At 43.5% G+C, this 14,801-nt stretch overlaps 1 protein-coding gene across 1 annotated transcript in view; it reads right to left on the reverse strand.

The window, feature by feature from the left end:
* The window catches only part of Mphosph9 (M-phase phosphoprotein 9), a gene marked incomplete at its 5' end in the record, with an annotated part of 66,025 nt that overhangs the window by 44,515 nt on the left and 6,709 nt on the right, over positions 1-14,801 (reverse strand). Inside the window, 6 exon segments of the mRNA XM_038344455.2 lie at positions 1,401-1,504; positions 3,521-3,565; positions 3,568-3,616; positions 7,932-8,058; positions 10,910-11,436; positions 11,783-11,875. Coding sequence (XP_038200383.2) covers positions 1,401-1,504; positions 3,521-3,565; positions 3,568-3,616; positions 7,932-8,058; positions 10,910-11,436; positions 11,783-11,875 — 945 coding nt within the window.

The raw sequence follows: 14,801 nt of genomic DNA on the forward strand, positions 1-14,801 counted from the left end.
CCCTGTTTTATTTTGGGGGGGGTCTTTGTTTTGTGATGCTGGGGATCAATTCAAGGGCGCTGCAACTTAAGAGCTCCACGTCTGATCCGTACCCCCAGTGCCACTGCTTATAAAGCTTGCATTTCCCCAGTGCACTCTCCTCCTTACGTCATCAGCGCATGTAAGAGAAAGAAGGCCTGGGAGGATTAGCATACACCTAGGATCCCAGACCTGGGGATGGCAAGGCAAAAAGATCAAGAGTTCAAAGTCACTTTCAGCTACACAATGAGTTGAAGGTCAGGTTGGGACTACCTGAACGTTGTCTTTAAAAAAAGTAAAAGACACAAAATATATTTCTTAAAGAAAATACTGTAAGTTAAAGGCTTCATAATTATGTTATAAATGCATCAAGTAGAGTTTTGAAAGGACACACATCAGTCAGGCCTAGGAAAAGGGAAAGGGAAAAAATTAATTGCCAATAAACCTACTACACCAGAGGAAAAAAAAAAAAGAGAAAGAAAAGAAACAGTAGGCAAGAAACATTTAATTCCAAAAAACATCAGCTTCCACATGTTTACTTGTTAGTTTTTAATATCTGTGTGGTCTATGTCTGTCCGTGTTGTGCATTTGTGTGTTCAACAAAATTGTTTATCTATATGAAGGCCACAGGACAACCTCTTCCTCATTCACCTTTATTTTTGAGACAGACGCTCTCACTGGCCTGGAACTTCCCAGCTAGTACAAACTGACTGACCCTAAAACTGCCTGGCTCCAGCTCCAGCTGCCTGGGGCAGTGTGAGAAGCATGTGTCAGCACGCAAGCTTTTCGTAGTTACAACAATCATGGGGATTAAAAGCCGGGGCTGTTGACTGTAAGGCAAACTCCGTGCTGACCGAGTTCGTTCTCCCCAGCCTTTATTTTTCACTGTTGTTTGTTCTGCTTTTCTTGAAACTAGGATCTCACTATGTTCCCCCAGCTGGCTCCAACTCACAGTATCCACCTGCCTCAGCATACTTAGTACTAAGAATAAGAAATGAGCCAGGCAGTGATGGCACACACTTTTAATCCCAGCACTCAGGATGCAGAGAAAGGCTGATCTCTGGAAGTTCAAAGCCACCTGGTCTACAGAGTAAGTTCCAGGACAAGGCTCCAAAAGCTACAGAGAAACCCTGTCTTAAGAAAGAAAAAGAAAAGAGTAAGAAAATGTACTACCACCCCCTAGCTTAATTCCACTTTAAAGTAATCTTTTGCAGGAAATGAGGTGAGATCTAGTTTGAAAAGTCAATCTGACTCTCAAGCCCTATGCTTTCCCCAGAATTTTGGAACTGAAACAATGCAAAAAAAAAAAAAAAAAAAATCTATGATGACAAAGTTATCTCCAATCATAAAAACAAAAGCACACACGCAGTACCCTGCATTACCTGGCTCAGTGGTCTGTCTAGGGAGGACGGTGCAAAAGTCTTCTCCAAAGTGTCAGGCAAAGAGTGATACATGTCCTTCTCCTCCAGCTTCCAGTACGTCAGCCCTGATGTGCACACACAGAGAAACAAAACGGAGTGAGGAAAGGTTCTACACAGACAGTTCAATCACGGGTCAGTGAGAGGGCTCAGATTAAAGATTCTTGCTTCCAAATCTGATAACCTGAGTTCTGGTCCCAGGATTCACATGCTAGAAGGAGAGAACTTCACACACACACAACGGTATGTCCCCTTGTCGCCTAGCCCAAATAAACAATAATAAATGTAGTAAAAACTTGCTTCAAAATATAACAAACAAAATGAATTAGTAATAGCTAAAAATGTAACTTAAGAGAATGTTATTTACAAATTACAGACTTCCATATAATCATGTAAAGAGGTTCAAATTCTCCATTAAATTCTGTGTATAATGGCATATATCTGTAATCCTAGCACTTAGAAGGCAAAGGCAGGGAGCGTGACCCTAGACTAAAGATAGCCTGATCTACATAGTGAGTTCTAGGCTAGCCAGGACTACATAGTGAGACTCTGTCTCAAAAAATATAGATAGCTCCTAACAAACAAACACCCTAGGTTGACCTCTGGCCTCAACAAGCATGCACATACATGTGCTTGTGTGTCCCTACATGCAAGAACATGCATGTATTGCAAATATACACACACATACATAAGGACGTAGATCAGCTGGAAGAGTGCTTGCCTAGCATGCATGAAGCCCTGAGTTCCGCATTAAAACATGCTGACACACTGCCATAATCCTAACACTGGGAGAGGCAGAGGAACAGGAGTTCAAGTTCTCATCAGTTAAACAGCAACTGGGCCAATCTGGGATACACGGGATCTTTTCAAAAGAAAAGAGGTTCACATAAAAGGTGGGTGGGGTTCTGGGGGCAGGAACTATTTTCAAAAGGATGGTAAAGGCTGGTTCACTAAGAAAGTAACTACTAGGAGAGTTTCCTCCCATCAGTAGGAAAATATTTGAGTGGAGGAGGTGGTCAGGCAAAGTCTTCAAAAAAAAAAAAAAAAAAAAAAAAAAAACCTCAGGCAAAAGTGGACAGAGTCTCAATCACAGAGGAAAAGGCAATCAGCTCCATCCTGCTGAGCCTTGTGGGGTTCCATAAGGATGCTGGCTGTTTACTCTGAGGAAATGGGAGTGCTGGCAGCACTGACTGAAGAAGGGTGGAGTAGAACGGCGGCAGGAAGGCAGGTCCCGAAGGGGGCAGAAAGGGAGTGCACAGCTGTGGGAGCAGGGGAACAGGAAGAGAGGCACTGGATTCCAGTTTCTGTTCAAGCAAAGCTAATTCAAACTGATAAGTGGATGTGCCATGTGGGTAAAGGAGCTGAAATAAGGGAGTCAGCAAATAAAGCCAGAAGACAGAAGAGCTGGCCACGATTTGCAGAGGGTCTGGAACTTGCTGAACCCTGTGGACAACAGAAAACGTCTGCAATGGTTTCTGCAACTGTCTGGAGCCTCTGTGGGGTGCACTGCCTCACTCCATTATTGTAGAATTTAACACAAACTAAGGCAAACGGGAAAGCTGTGAAAATGGTGGAGAGAAACACAAGGTGCTTTTGGTGAAGTCAGAGGATACTGCACACACTTCTCATACCACAGTGGAAAATGAAAGCAAGCTGGTGGGTAAAATAAACTCTGTAAGTTCAGGGGGCTAGGGGATAGCTTGGTAGTAAGAGCACTTGTTGCTCTTACAGAGGACCCAGGTCCAATTCCCCAGCCCCCACATGGTAGGTCACATCTGTAATTTCAGCTTCAGAGAACCTAACATCCTCTTCTGGCCTCCCACTGGCACCAGGCATGGACATGGTATACAGTCACACATGTCAGCAAAACACTCATATACATAAATCAAAATAAAGGTTAGATTTTTTTTTTTCTTTTAAATTTAATAGTTCCAAGCCATGTGCTGAAACACCTTTAATCTCAGCACATAGGGGGGCTTAGAGATTCGAGGCCAGACTAATCATATATTGGAATTCCAGGACAGCTAGATCTACATAGTGAGACCTGTCTTGAAAAATGTAAAAAATAGTTTAAGTTCCAATACCTGTTCCTGAATCAGACAAGCAAGAACTTGGGCTTTCAGTTGGTTACTGAGGTAAAAGGCACAAGGATGTGTGGCAGCGGCGAGCAGCAAGGTGGACTGAAAGAGAGGAAGAAGGACAATTGGGGGCAGTTAAATGCAATTGTGGCACACACTGTTGACCCAGGACAGGGGCCTCAGCAGGCCACGAAGAGCAGAGTGTTGAATCTCCGCAGCTGCAAGAATACAGTATGAAAGATGAACAGTGCAGCTTCTTCCCTGCACCATCTGTCAAAGCTGCTGCTGCTGCTGCTGCCTGCTTCTTTTTTGAACACTATGGAACTAGAGGGTCGTTAGAAGGAACTAGAAAGCTAGAGAAGGTGGTAATATATGAGTTCAGAACTAAACTGTATTTATAGTCTACTATCGATTTCTGACAGTAATTGAGAAATCTAGAATTAGTCATTTAGTAAAAAATTAGTCAGGCATGTTGCACATACCTTTAATCCCTGCACTTGGGAGGAAGAAGCAGGAGGCATCTCTGTGAGTTTGAAGCTAGTCTGAGTCTACAGAGCAAGTTCCAGGACATCCGGCTACAAAGAGAAACCCTGCGGGGGGGGGGGGGGGGGGTGTAACCTACTAATCTAATCTGTTTATATCATCACAACGTCAATAAATCAAATGACTCAAAATCACAAATCAATATGAAACCTCAAATAACAAATTAATTTTGAGGTTGTTTGTGAACAACATTAAACCCAGGGCCCCGGGCACAACTAGGCAAAATGCTCATACCTCTAAGTTACAATTCACACTTCCTTCTGTTTGTGTGAGACCAGGGGTCTTGCTAAAAGCCCAGGATGACCTGAAACTCATTACCTTCAATATCCCCAGTAATAGACTCGTGTGTGTGTGTGTGTGTGTGTGGTGGTGTGGTGTGTGATGTGTGTGTGTGTTTTGGTGACAGAGATCAAACCAGGTCACTGGCCAGCTAGAATAAGCACTTTGACCATAAACTAACATTTCCTAGCCCGTGTGTTTGAGGGTTTTAATTTTTTATCATCATCATTATTATTATGTTATTTGGGTATTATGCCTGCGTTGTATGCCCATAGGACCATTTGTGGTGCTTGGTGCCCAGGAATGTCAGAAGATAGTATCAGGTAATCTTGAGTCTAAAAGTTACAGATAGTTGTGAGCTACCATATAGGGTTGGGAACTGAAACCCAGATCCTCTGAAAAAACAGCCCATAGCTCTTAACATTAAGCAATCTCTCCAGGCCCAAACCGTTGTTTTGCTGAGACAGAGACTTGCGTATGTAGCCCAGGCTTATCTGGAGTTCACTATGGAGTCCAGGCTGACTGTGGACTCATGATCATCATGCCTTTTACCCTCTAAGTGCTAGGATTACAGGTGTATGGCACAGGCTCTCAGCCTGTGTATTTCTCATATAACAAATAATGGTTGCTAGTCACAGCAAAGAATAAAAGTGCTTATTACCCCTTCTGATTAAAAACAAAAAACATGGCGTTCAGAGGGTGACCCAGCAGCTAAGGGGTTAAGAGCAAGTAGTTCTCTTGCAAAGGACCTGATTCAGTTCACAGCCCTCACTCACATCAGATGGCTTACAACCACCTACAACTTCCAGCCCTCCATAGGTGCCTGCAGGTGTTCACACACACACACACACACACACACACACACACACGAATCCTAGTACCCTCTAACACTGTCCGTCACACAAGAATTATTTTCTGGGGATGGGCAAGCAAATGGTGGAATGCTGGCTGCACACAAAGAGCCTCTGCTAGGTTTCCATGCTTACCACTACAAAGAAATGAAAAGCTGTCTCAAACAGAGATGTTTAGCAAGGACATTTCTTTTTTCTCTTCCTTTTCTTTATTTTTTAAATTTATTTTTGGTTTTATGAATGTATCGAGGTTTCTCTGTGTATCCCTGGCAGTCTTGGAACTATTAATTCAGGTATCTGCTAGCCTCGGCCTCCTGAGTGCTGGGATTAAAGGCGTGTGTGCCAGCCACACCCGAGCAACACCTTCACCCAATATCTTACTAGGTGCTCCTCCTCTTTTCATCCTCCACAAGTCAAAGACCTGGGCAATACTTTATTAGAAGAAAAAGTTAATCAACAAGTCTGCTGTACAAAGGTACCATTCCAACCTCTTTTTATCAAGATACAAACTGTTTCTTAGAACTCCTGACTGTTCTAGTCTGGAAAAAGTGATTATCAAGGACCAAGTCAAGCACTCCCAAGTAAAATATTTAGAACTCACACTGCTTCTGAGGTTCAGTCCCCAGGCCAGGAGCAAACACACACCATGCACTAGAACACTGCTATAACAGCAAATGGCTGGCTGCAAGCCTCTGGGCAAATAAATCCCTTCCCTCCCACCACCACCATTAAAAGGCCATCCACTGAAGAAAGGGCCACTTGAAATAAAGTACAGCATGATTCAACCAAAGGCCTTCTAATATAAGCCCTCTTAGCCAAAGATTGCTGGCCTGAGCCCAGCTCACAAGGGACCTACTCAGGAGCATAGTCGAAGGGCCCATGGGAGAAAACTCAAGTCCTTCAGTTCATGAAATGGAAACAAATGACCAAAGAACAGAGCAATTAGGCCTGGAAAGTGCTTGTGCCACACATGCACCAAGTCAAGACGGACTTCAAAGTAGCTATTTCCCAGAATAAACCAGCACTGTGCAAGAGGAAAACCCCATCAGAGGAGAATTCTGATAAGCAGTTCCCACTGCGGAATAAAAACTAAAAACACTGGGCACAGAGAAGGCTCAAGAGTGTCCAACTTCTGTGAATCCAGAATTCTCCAACAAAGAAATGCATCGGGCATGCCATCCCCCCGTCACCATCCAGTAACTACCTCAAAATCACCTTCTGTGGAGTGCACTCTGGAAAGGTCCTTTTAGCGCTCTGAGTGGGGCTCTCACTGTGAGCCGCTGTGCCATCAATAGTGGGGTGTTCATCTCTTTGGAATGGTGGTCTGAAACTCTATTTGGAGATTAGGGTAGAAAATTGCTACTTTTTTGTAGTAGTTTGGCAATAAAGGGAGAACATTCTTCTACATAACAGTTTTTCCTGTTTTATAAAACTTCCACTGAAATTGCGGTCTCACTCTCCACACATCCAAAGATAGGGTCACTGAGTTCCGGGCCAGACCTGGGGCTACAGAAGTGAGTTCCAGATAGACAGGACTACAACGTGAGATCTAGACTCAAAAAATAAATTTTTTTTTTTTTTTTGGTTTTTTTCAAGACAGGGTTTCTCTGTGGCTTTGGAGCCGGTCCTGGAACTAGCTCTTGTAGACCAGGCTGGTCTCGAACTCACAGAGATCCGCCTGCCTCTTGCCTCCCGAGTGCAAAAAATAAATTTAAAGACTGGGGGACAAGGATGGTGAGATGGCTCAGAGGTGCAAGTGCCTGTTACCACCTGACAGCCTGCGCTCAATCTCCAGTGCTCTGAACGTCCACATCTGAGCTCAGTTGTGTACACCCACACCCAAAGTAAGTAAAGAGTAAACAGATAATGAAAAAAAAACAAAAAAACAAGACTTGGGAACACTTATGAATGTTTCCTAGGGTACAGCAAGCCCCACGCTCAGGACAATCAGGACTTAGTTCTTGAGGCACTGGGCCTCTCAGCTTGTCCAGGACTGATCTGGGAAACGTCCATGTGGGGCACTGAGTGGTACTATCTATCCCATTACAATTGAGGCCATTAATGAGCAACAACAGGACACTGGAACGTTGTGTCTTATGACCCTTTACTAAGCAAGTCGCTGGGTCAGAGTGTAAGCACTTTCAATCTTGCAGAGCATGGTGGTGTACTGCCACAGTCCTGCCTACTCAGGAGGCTGAGGCAAGAGGAAGAGACGGCCTGGGTTAGACAGCAAACCCAACCACAGACAAAAATTAATCTATTACCAATTTATAATTCAGATTATAAAATCAGAATTGTCTAAATTTCAACAGTTTTAAGAAAGGTATTTCAAAGGTGCTCAGTACGTACAGTACTACTTTGCTGCAATGTACTAGCAAGAGATACTATTTGAAGGTATACTTTGCCATGCTAGAGAAAAGACCCAGGTGCTCATGTGCACACATCAGTCAAGTATTCTATCACTGAGCTACACCCCCAGCCAAAGCTTTTTTGGTTTTTTAATGAACTGGGGTTTGGAGGATTGTTTTTGTTTTTTGTTTGTCTGTTTCTTTGGTTTGGTTTGTCTCCAAAAAGAAGAAAGAGGAAGAAAGGAAGGAAGGGAGGGAGGAAGGGAGGGAGGGAGGGAGGGAGGGAGGGAGGGAGGGAGGGAAAAGACAGACAGACAGACAGACAGACAAAAAAGATTTGTAAATAAACAAAGGAGTAAAAACACAGCAACCCCAGTGTGACCACTTATCACCTACTGTTTCAACTGGAGGCTTCCGGTTTAACTCGCTCCCTGGCTTAGGTCTTGAGTAGCCATCTTCTGTATGTGCTTGCTTTTGCTGGTTCTGCTTCAGCTTTTGTGCCCATGATGTTATAGACTTACTACTTAAAAGGAGAAAAACAAAATTAGTTTAAAAGCCATTAGTCAGCACAGTACCTAGTGCTTCAATGGGCAGTGTTTTGCTTTTCTACTAGTAGTAAAACGGGGCAGGGGCAATGGTGCACACCTTGATTCCAGCACTCAGATTCCAGATCTCTGTGTGAGACCAGACTAGTCTTTACAGCATGTTCTGGGAGAGTTAGGGTTATATAGAGTCCCTATCTCAAAGAAACAAAAACAAACAAAAAAAAATGATGTTTTACTGATTCTCCTAAAACTCTTTCATGTAGTAATATTTTGTTTGCGTTTTAACAAATAAAGCTTGCCTGAAGATCAAAGTGCAGAGCTAATGCACTAGAGGACAGGAAGTGATGGCTCACGCTTTTAATACTTGCATTAGGGAAACAGAGGCAGACAGATCTCTGTTAGTTCAAGGCCACACTGGGCTACACAAGATTGAATCTGTCTAAAAGAGAAACAGAGTTCACACAAGCATGATCCCAGGACCTTGAGAATCACTACACTTTTAATCTCAGCACTGAAAGTAGGTAGACAGGAATGATATAGCTGGACAGAATGAGGAATATAAGGGGGAGGAGGCAGGAGCTTAGTGCAGTCTGAGGTGTTTGTAGAAAACAGTGCAGTCTGAGTATGAAGTCTGAGAAGACAATCTGAGGACCGGATGGCTCCTTCAGTCTGAGCACTGAGAGGGGTAAAAGAACTCTCCAGTGGCTAGCTGCTTTTGCTTCTCCTGATCTTCAGCAATTGACCCCTGTATCTGACTCGGGGTTTTTATATTATTAAGGACCAACTAGAATTCATGCTAAACTTTCTTATTTTAAAGATTTATTTTTTCTGGGGAGATGGCTCAGAGATAAAGAGAAATGGGTTCAATTTCAAGCACCCACATGGCAGCTCAAACTGTCTGTAATGCCAACTTCCAGGTGATCCAACGCCCTCACAGAGGTATGCCTGCAAGCAAAACCCAATGCACATAAATAAAAAGTAAAAAGTGTCTCTTTTTTTTTCCTTTGAGACAGGGTTTCTCTTTGTAGCCCTGGCTATCCTGGAACTTGCTCTGTAGACCAGGACGGCCTCAAACTCAGAGATCTGCCTGCCTCTATCTTCCAAGTGCTGGGATTAAAGGAGTGTACCACCACTGCCCAGCCAAAAAGTAAAAAGACTTTTATGGATTCAAAGGTTTTGCCTATGTTTATTTGTGAATGCTACAGGCCTGCAGAGGTCTGGTGCTTGCAGAGGCTAAAAGAGGACATTAGTATACTACCCTTGGAGCCACTGTGTGTGTGCTGGGAGCTCAGTCCTCTGGAACAGCAGCAAGCACTCTTAAACCACTCAACCATCCCTCCAACTGCAAATTTTTCCGAAATTTTTATTCCTTCATTCGTTGATGTATTTATTTATCCCTGTATCTGAGTGGTGTATGTGTGCCACAGTGGGCACATAAAGGCCAGAGAACAAGTCTGTGGGATCAATTATCTCTTTCCACCATGGTCAAGGGAGTAGAGTTCAGGTCATTAAACTTACAAGGCAAGCACCTTTATCCAGGGCCATCCCACTGGTCCTGCCTGATTCTCCTAACTCTTTTTCTTTCCTTTCTTTTCTTTTCTTTTTTTCTTTTTTTTCTTTCTTGAGAAAGAGTCTCTCCATTATACAGCCCTTGTCCTGGAACGTGCTATATAAACGAGGCTGGTCTTGAACTCAGAGATCTACCTGCCTCTGCTAGGGTTAAAGGCATGCACCACCATACCCAGCTTCTAAAACACATTTCAGATGTGTAAAAGTGAAAACTTATGGGAAACCACAAAATTTCATAAGATTTATTGTTGTTTTTGACTTTGAAGTATTTTTGGTTTTTATTTTTTTCTTTTCAGGACAGTCCTGGATGTAGATCAGGCTGGCCTCCAACTCAGGGATCCTCCTGCCTCTGCCTCCCAAGTACTGGGATTAAAGGCATGTGCCACCACACCCAGCCTAAATTTAAGAGTCTTTTTAGCCAGGCTGTGGTGGTGCACACCTTTAATCCCAGCACTCAGGAGGCAAAGGCAGGCAAATCACTGTGAGTTCGAGGTCAGCCTGGTCTACAGAGTGAGTTCCAAGTCAGGCTCCAAAGCTACACAGAGAAACCCTGTCTCAAGAAAGAAAAAAAAAAGTCTTTTTAAAAGTTGATTTTGTTTATGGGTGTGTTACTTGCATGCTATATATATATATATATATATATATATATATATATATATATATATACACACTGCACTACACATGTAAAGTGTCCTAGGGGGTCAAGAGAGGGTATTAGATCAACTGGAACTGCAATTACAATTGTTGGCCACCATGTTTGTGCTGGGAACAGAACTCAGGTCCTGTAAAAGAGCATCCAGAGCTCTTAACTGCCAAGCATTCTCCAGCCCCACATTTAACAGTCTTAAGCACTGAACATGGGAAAAGTCGGGGGTCATTATACACTGGATCTGTTTATTTCAGTTCTCCACATGCAGCTCCAATGTAAGAGTCAGATTTTAATGGAAAAGCTGATTTGTGTCCAAAAATATTTCATTCTACTGTGGACCAAATAAAAAAAGTATTTAAGCCGGGCGGCGGTGGCGCACGCCTTTAATCCCAGCACTCGGGAGGCAGAGGCAGGTGGATCTCTGTGAGTTCGAGACCAGCCTGGTCTACAAGAGCTAGTTCCAGGACAGGCTCCAAAGCTACAGAGAAACCCTGTCTCGAAAAACAAAAAAAACAAAACAAAACAAAAAAAAAAAGTATTATTTACTGTATTCTAAATGTCATTAATAAACAAGCAAACGCCGCTTAAAATTACTGAGAAATTCTACTTACCTATTTGCTTTTCCACTGTATGCTTCTGAAATCTTGTTTCCACTAAGAAAACAGTGTTCAAATTCACCAGGAAAAGTGGAAGCATCTTCCTTTAGAGGCGCACAAAGCTCTTCGGGGGTCTGTGCACAAAAGTTCATGGCTGCTGTGCCACCTGCAGGGGCATGTGCCTGCATCACAGGGGCTGTGTGCTGCCCCTTGGAAGCCTCCTCAGGCTCCATGGGCTCTGGGGGCTCCTTAGCCTTGTGTGTGTTCATCTCCAGGATGCAGAAGGTGCCGTAGCCACTGCTCACTGAGCTGCTGTCCACACTGCAGTCTGGGTGGGACGTGGAGAGTTCTGGCTGTGTCTCGGGTTCCTTAGACTCTGGGTAACTGGTAACAGACTCATTTCTTTCGCTGTTTTCAGAAAAGCAGCCCATTTGGCTTTCTAATGGCACCTGTTGTTCACTGACGGAGCCACTGCTCCAGGAAGGCCAGGAAGCAGCGCTGAGCTGCAGTTTCACCAACTTCTTTATCTCCTCCTGGATGCACTGAGAGCAAAAGTGTAGAGAAGTACTTTCAACAATTTTTTTTTTTTTTTTTGGTTTTTCGAGACAAGGTTTCTCTGTAGTTCTGGAGCCTGTCCTGGAACTAGCTCTTGTAACCAGGCTGGCCTTGAACTCACAGAGATCTGCTGCCTGCCTCTGCTCCCGAGTGCTGGAAGTAAAAGGCTGCGCTGCCAACACCTGGCTTATATTAAACATTTTTTAATGTTAAGAAAAGTCCCAATTCTATTACTCTAAAATGTGATGTCTTATCCTTCAAAACGAAAATTACTGCATGAACTGTTTGTCTGCCATCTCATAAATGCAAAGCATCCATGTCTGAGGGACTCACCTGGATCTGGCTATGAAACTGCTCCTGCTGGGCAACAATCTGCTCCCGGCACTGTCCGCTCAACCACACTCAAACAGCTGCAAGCCACGGGGCCTATGGAGTTATAAAGAATCTGCACGGAACAATTTTAACCTAAGACGCCACAAGAAAAATGCTCTAGTGAGAAACAAAGCCCCCTTCTTTGTCTGACTTTTTTAGACAAGGTCTCACTCTGGAGCCTATGCAGCCCAGTTTGGGCTCAAACTCGCAGCAATCCCCCTACCTTAGCTTCCTAAATTATGGGATTATAGCACCAAGCCTGGAAAAAAAATATGTTTGATTTTTGGTTTTATTTTGGGTTTTCTTTTTTTATTCAATTCTTATTTATTTTATTTATGTATTTATTTATTTATTTAATATTTATGTATTATATAATAGTTCTGTCTCCTGTGTATGCCTGAAGGCCAGAAAGAGGGCACCAGACTCCATTACAGATGGTTGTGAGCCACCAGGTGGTTGCTGGGAATTGAACTCAGGACCTTTGGAAGAGCAGGCAGTGCTCTTAACCTCTGAGCCATCTCTCCAGCCCCTCAAACCTTGTTTTTTAATTATTATTTTAATGTAAAATTTATAGGGCCAGTTTAAATAATGCAAAATACATATTCAGTGCAATACTACAAAGGCAAAGTAAGTATCTTTTATGTAATCTGCAATCTGGAAAAAATCTGCCAAAATCTTGTTTTTAATAATCTATGCCTTATAAAGAATAATCTGTGCCTTATTTTTCAAATGTAATCTTTTTAATATTTACTTTTATTTTATGTGCCTTGGTGTTTTTGCCTATATGTATGTCTATGTGATGGGTGCTGAATGCCCTGGAACTGGCCTTACAGACAGTTGTGAGTTACCATGTGGGTGCTGAGAAATAAACCTAGGTCCTCTGGAAGAGCAGTCAAGTGCTCGTACTGCTGAGCCATCTCTCCAGCCCCTCAAATGGAATCTTAAATTGTCTTCTTTTGTTGCCCAGTACGGAGGAGGCCAGAAGAAGGCATCAGAAATCCCTGGAACTGGAGTTACAGGTGATAAGCATTCTGTGGGTGCTTGAATGGAACACTGGTCCTCTGGAAAACAGCCTGTGCTCTAAACCAGCTGAGCCATCTCTCCAGGTCGTTCCTATATTCTTTTAAGAACTTATGGCAGGGGCTGGAGAGATGGCTCAGCGGTTAAGAGCATTGCCTGTTCTTCCAAAGGTCCTGAGTTGCAATTCCCAGCAACCACATGATGGCTCACAACCATCTGAAATGAGATCTGGTGCCCTCTCCTCTTCTGGCCTGCAGGCAGACACACAGACAGAATATTGTATACATAATAAATAATTTAAAAAAAAAAAAAAAGAACTTATGGCAGGCAGTTCTTTCCTGTCACCAAGTGGTGCCCAGGGTGTGAACCCAGGTCATCAGGCATGGAGGCAAGCATCCTTACCTACTGAGCCATCATCAGCCCCGTTATTTCTGAATAACAAAGTACTACCAAGTGCAACAGTATATACCTATAGTCATAGCACTCAGCAGGAGGGAGACTGGTCTAGACTACACATGGAGACAAAAGACCTAATAGCTGCACTTTGTCTGTGCATGTGCATATGTCTGTATGCATTCATGTATGTGTGTACACATATGGAAACCAGACAGAAATGTGCGAGCTAAACACTTTGTTTTTTGAAACCGGGTCTCTCTCTGGGATCTGAGACTTGCCAATTATGTGAAGCTAGCCTAGGAACCCCAGTCCTACCTTGAGAGCATTAGGGTTACCAGAGCCACCATCCTACCCAGCTTTTTATGTGGGTGCTAGGGATCGAAGTCAGGTTTTCATACTTATGTGGCAGGCACTTTGTCAACTAAGCCATCTCCCCAGCCTCTAGATTTGTCTTCCGTTCCTCATCCTTTCTCCTCATAAAAGCTAACAATCTCCTTAAGAACTGAAATGTACCCAGTAGACACTCACATACAAAAATAAAAATAAATTAGTAGAGTGCTTTTACTTTTACTGAAGTGTTCCAAACACTGCAGAGCTGACGTGCAAGGAACAAAAAGCTGATTCCTTGGCATGCTGTGGAACTGGCCTTGACTACCTTTCAGAGCCCACATTAAGGTCATGACTCCTCCTGACTACCAAGAGCAGTAAGCACTTCCCTAAAGAGACACAAAGCCAGACTAGGGCACAGATTCTCCAGAAGGATGAATCCCATAGTAAGTCTGGTGCCGACCTGCTCAGCAATAGATGGTGTGTAAGTGGCACACGATATCAGTGAAAAGCATCCTGCACAACAGCTCTGCTCTTCGCCTCTTACAGCCTTTCCAGCCTATCACTGCTGTCTGCCTCGTACTACCTGGCTGCACACTCCTCCAACTTCGCCCCTGCCCCCCCGCCCCCGCACCTCTTCCTGATCTTTGGGCCTGTAGAAATGCCTTCACCTCCCAGCTTTGGAAGCTCCCTGCCCAGCTCTTCATACACACTGCTGTCAGCCTACAATCCCAGACTATCTCCTTCTCCCACCATCCCAAGCATTTTTCTATTTTTTGACTTGTCTCTGTTTTATATTTAAAAAAAAATAGTAACTACTTTTGTGCAGTTTTGTGCATATTGCCCCAAGCACACTGAAGTCTGTTTCAGAGATGAACCTGGTCACTAGCTCAGAAGAGAACGTTACTCTAGTCTCAGTCATCAGGGTATCAATAGTAGATTCCCTCTTTAGCTGATCCCTCACAGAGTCTATAAACTGCAGAGACACCAGAGAACTTCACAGACACACTATCAACATGGATGTGGCACTTACATATTATAATAGTCTTTGCTATAAACAACTTCCATTTCCCTTATATCACAGTTAGGTAGGGGTGTGATGTGTGTGTGTGTCCATGCACACCAGCAGGCACGCATGGCTGCAGACTGACCTTAGGCCTAGGTGAATAATAAGCAAGCACTCTGTTACCTATACTATTTTGTTTGTTTGTTTTTCGAGACAAGGTTTTTCTCTGTA

Source organism: Arvicola amphibius, chromosome 10 (genome assembly GCF_903992535.2).
Source record: "Arvicola amphibius chromosome 10, mArvAmp1.2, whole genome shotgun sequence".
Taxonomy (NCBI): domain Eukaryota; kingdom Metazoa; phylum Chordata; class Mammalia; order Rodentia; family Cricetidae; genus Arvicola; species Arvicola amphibius.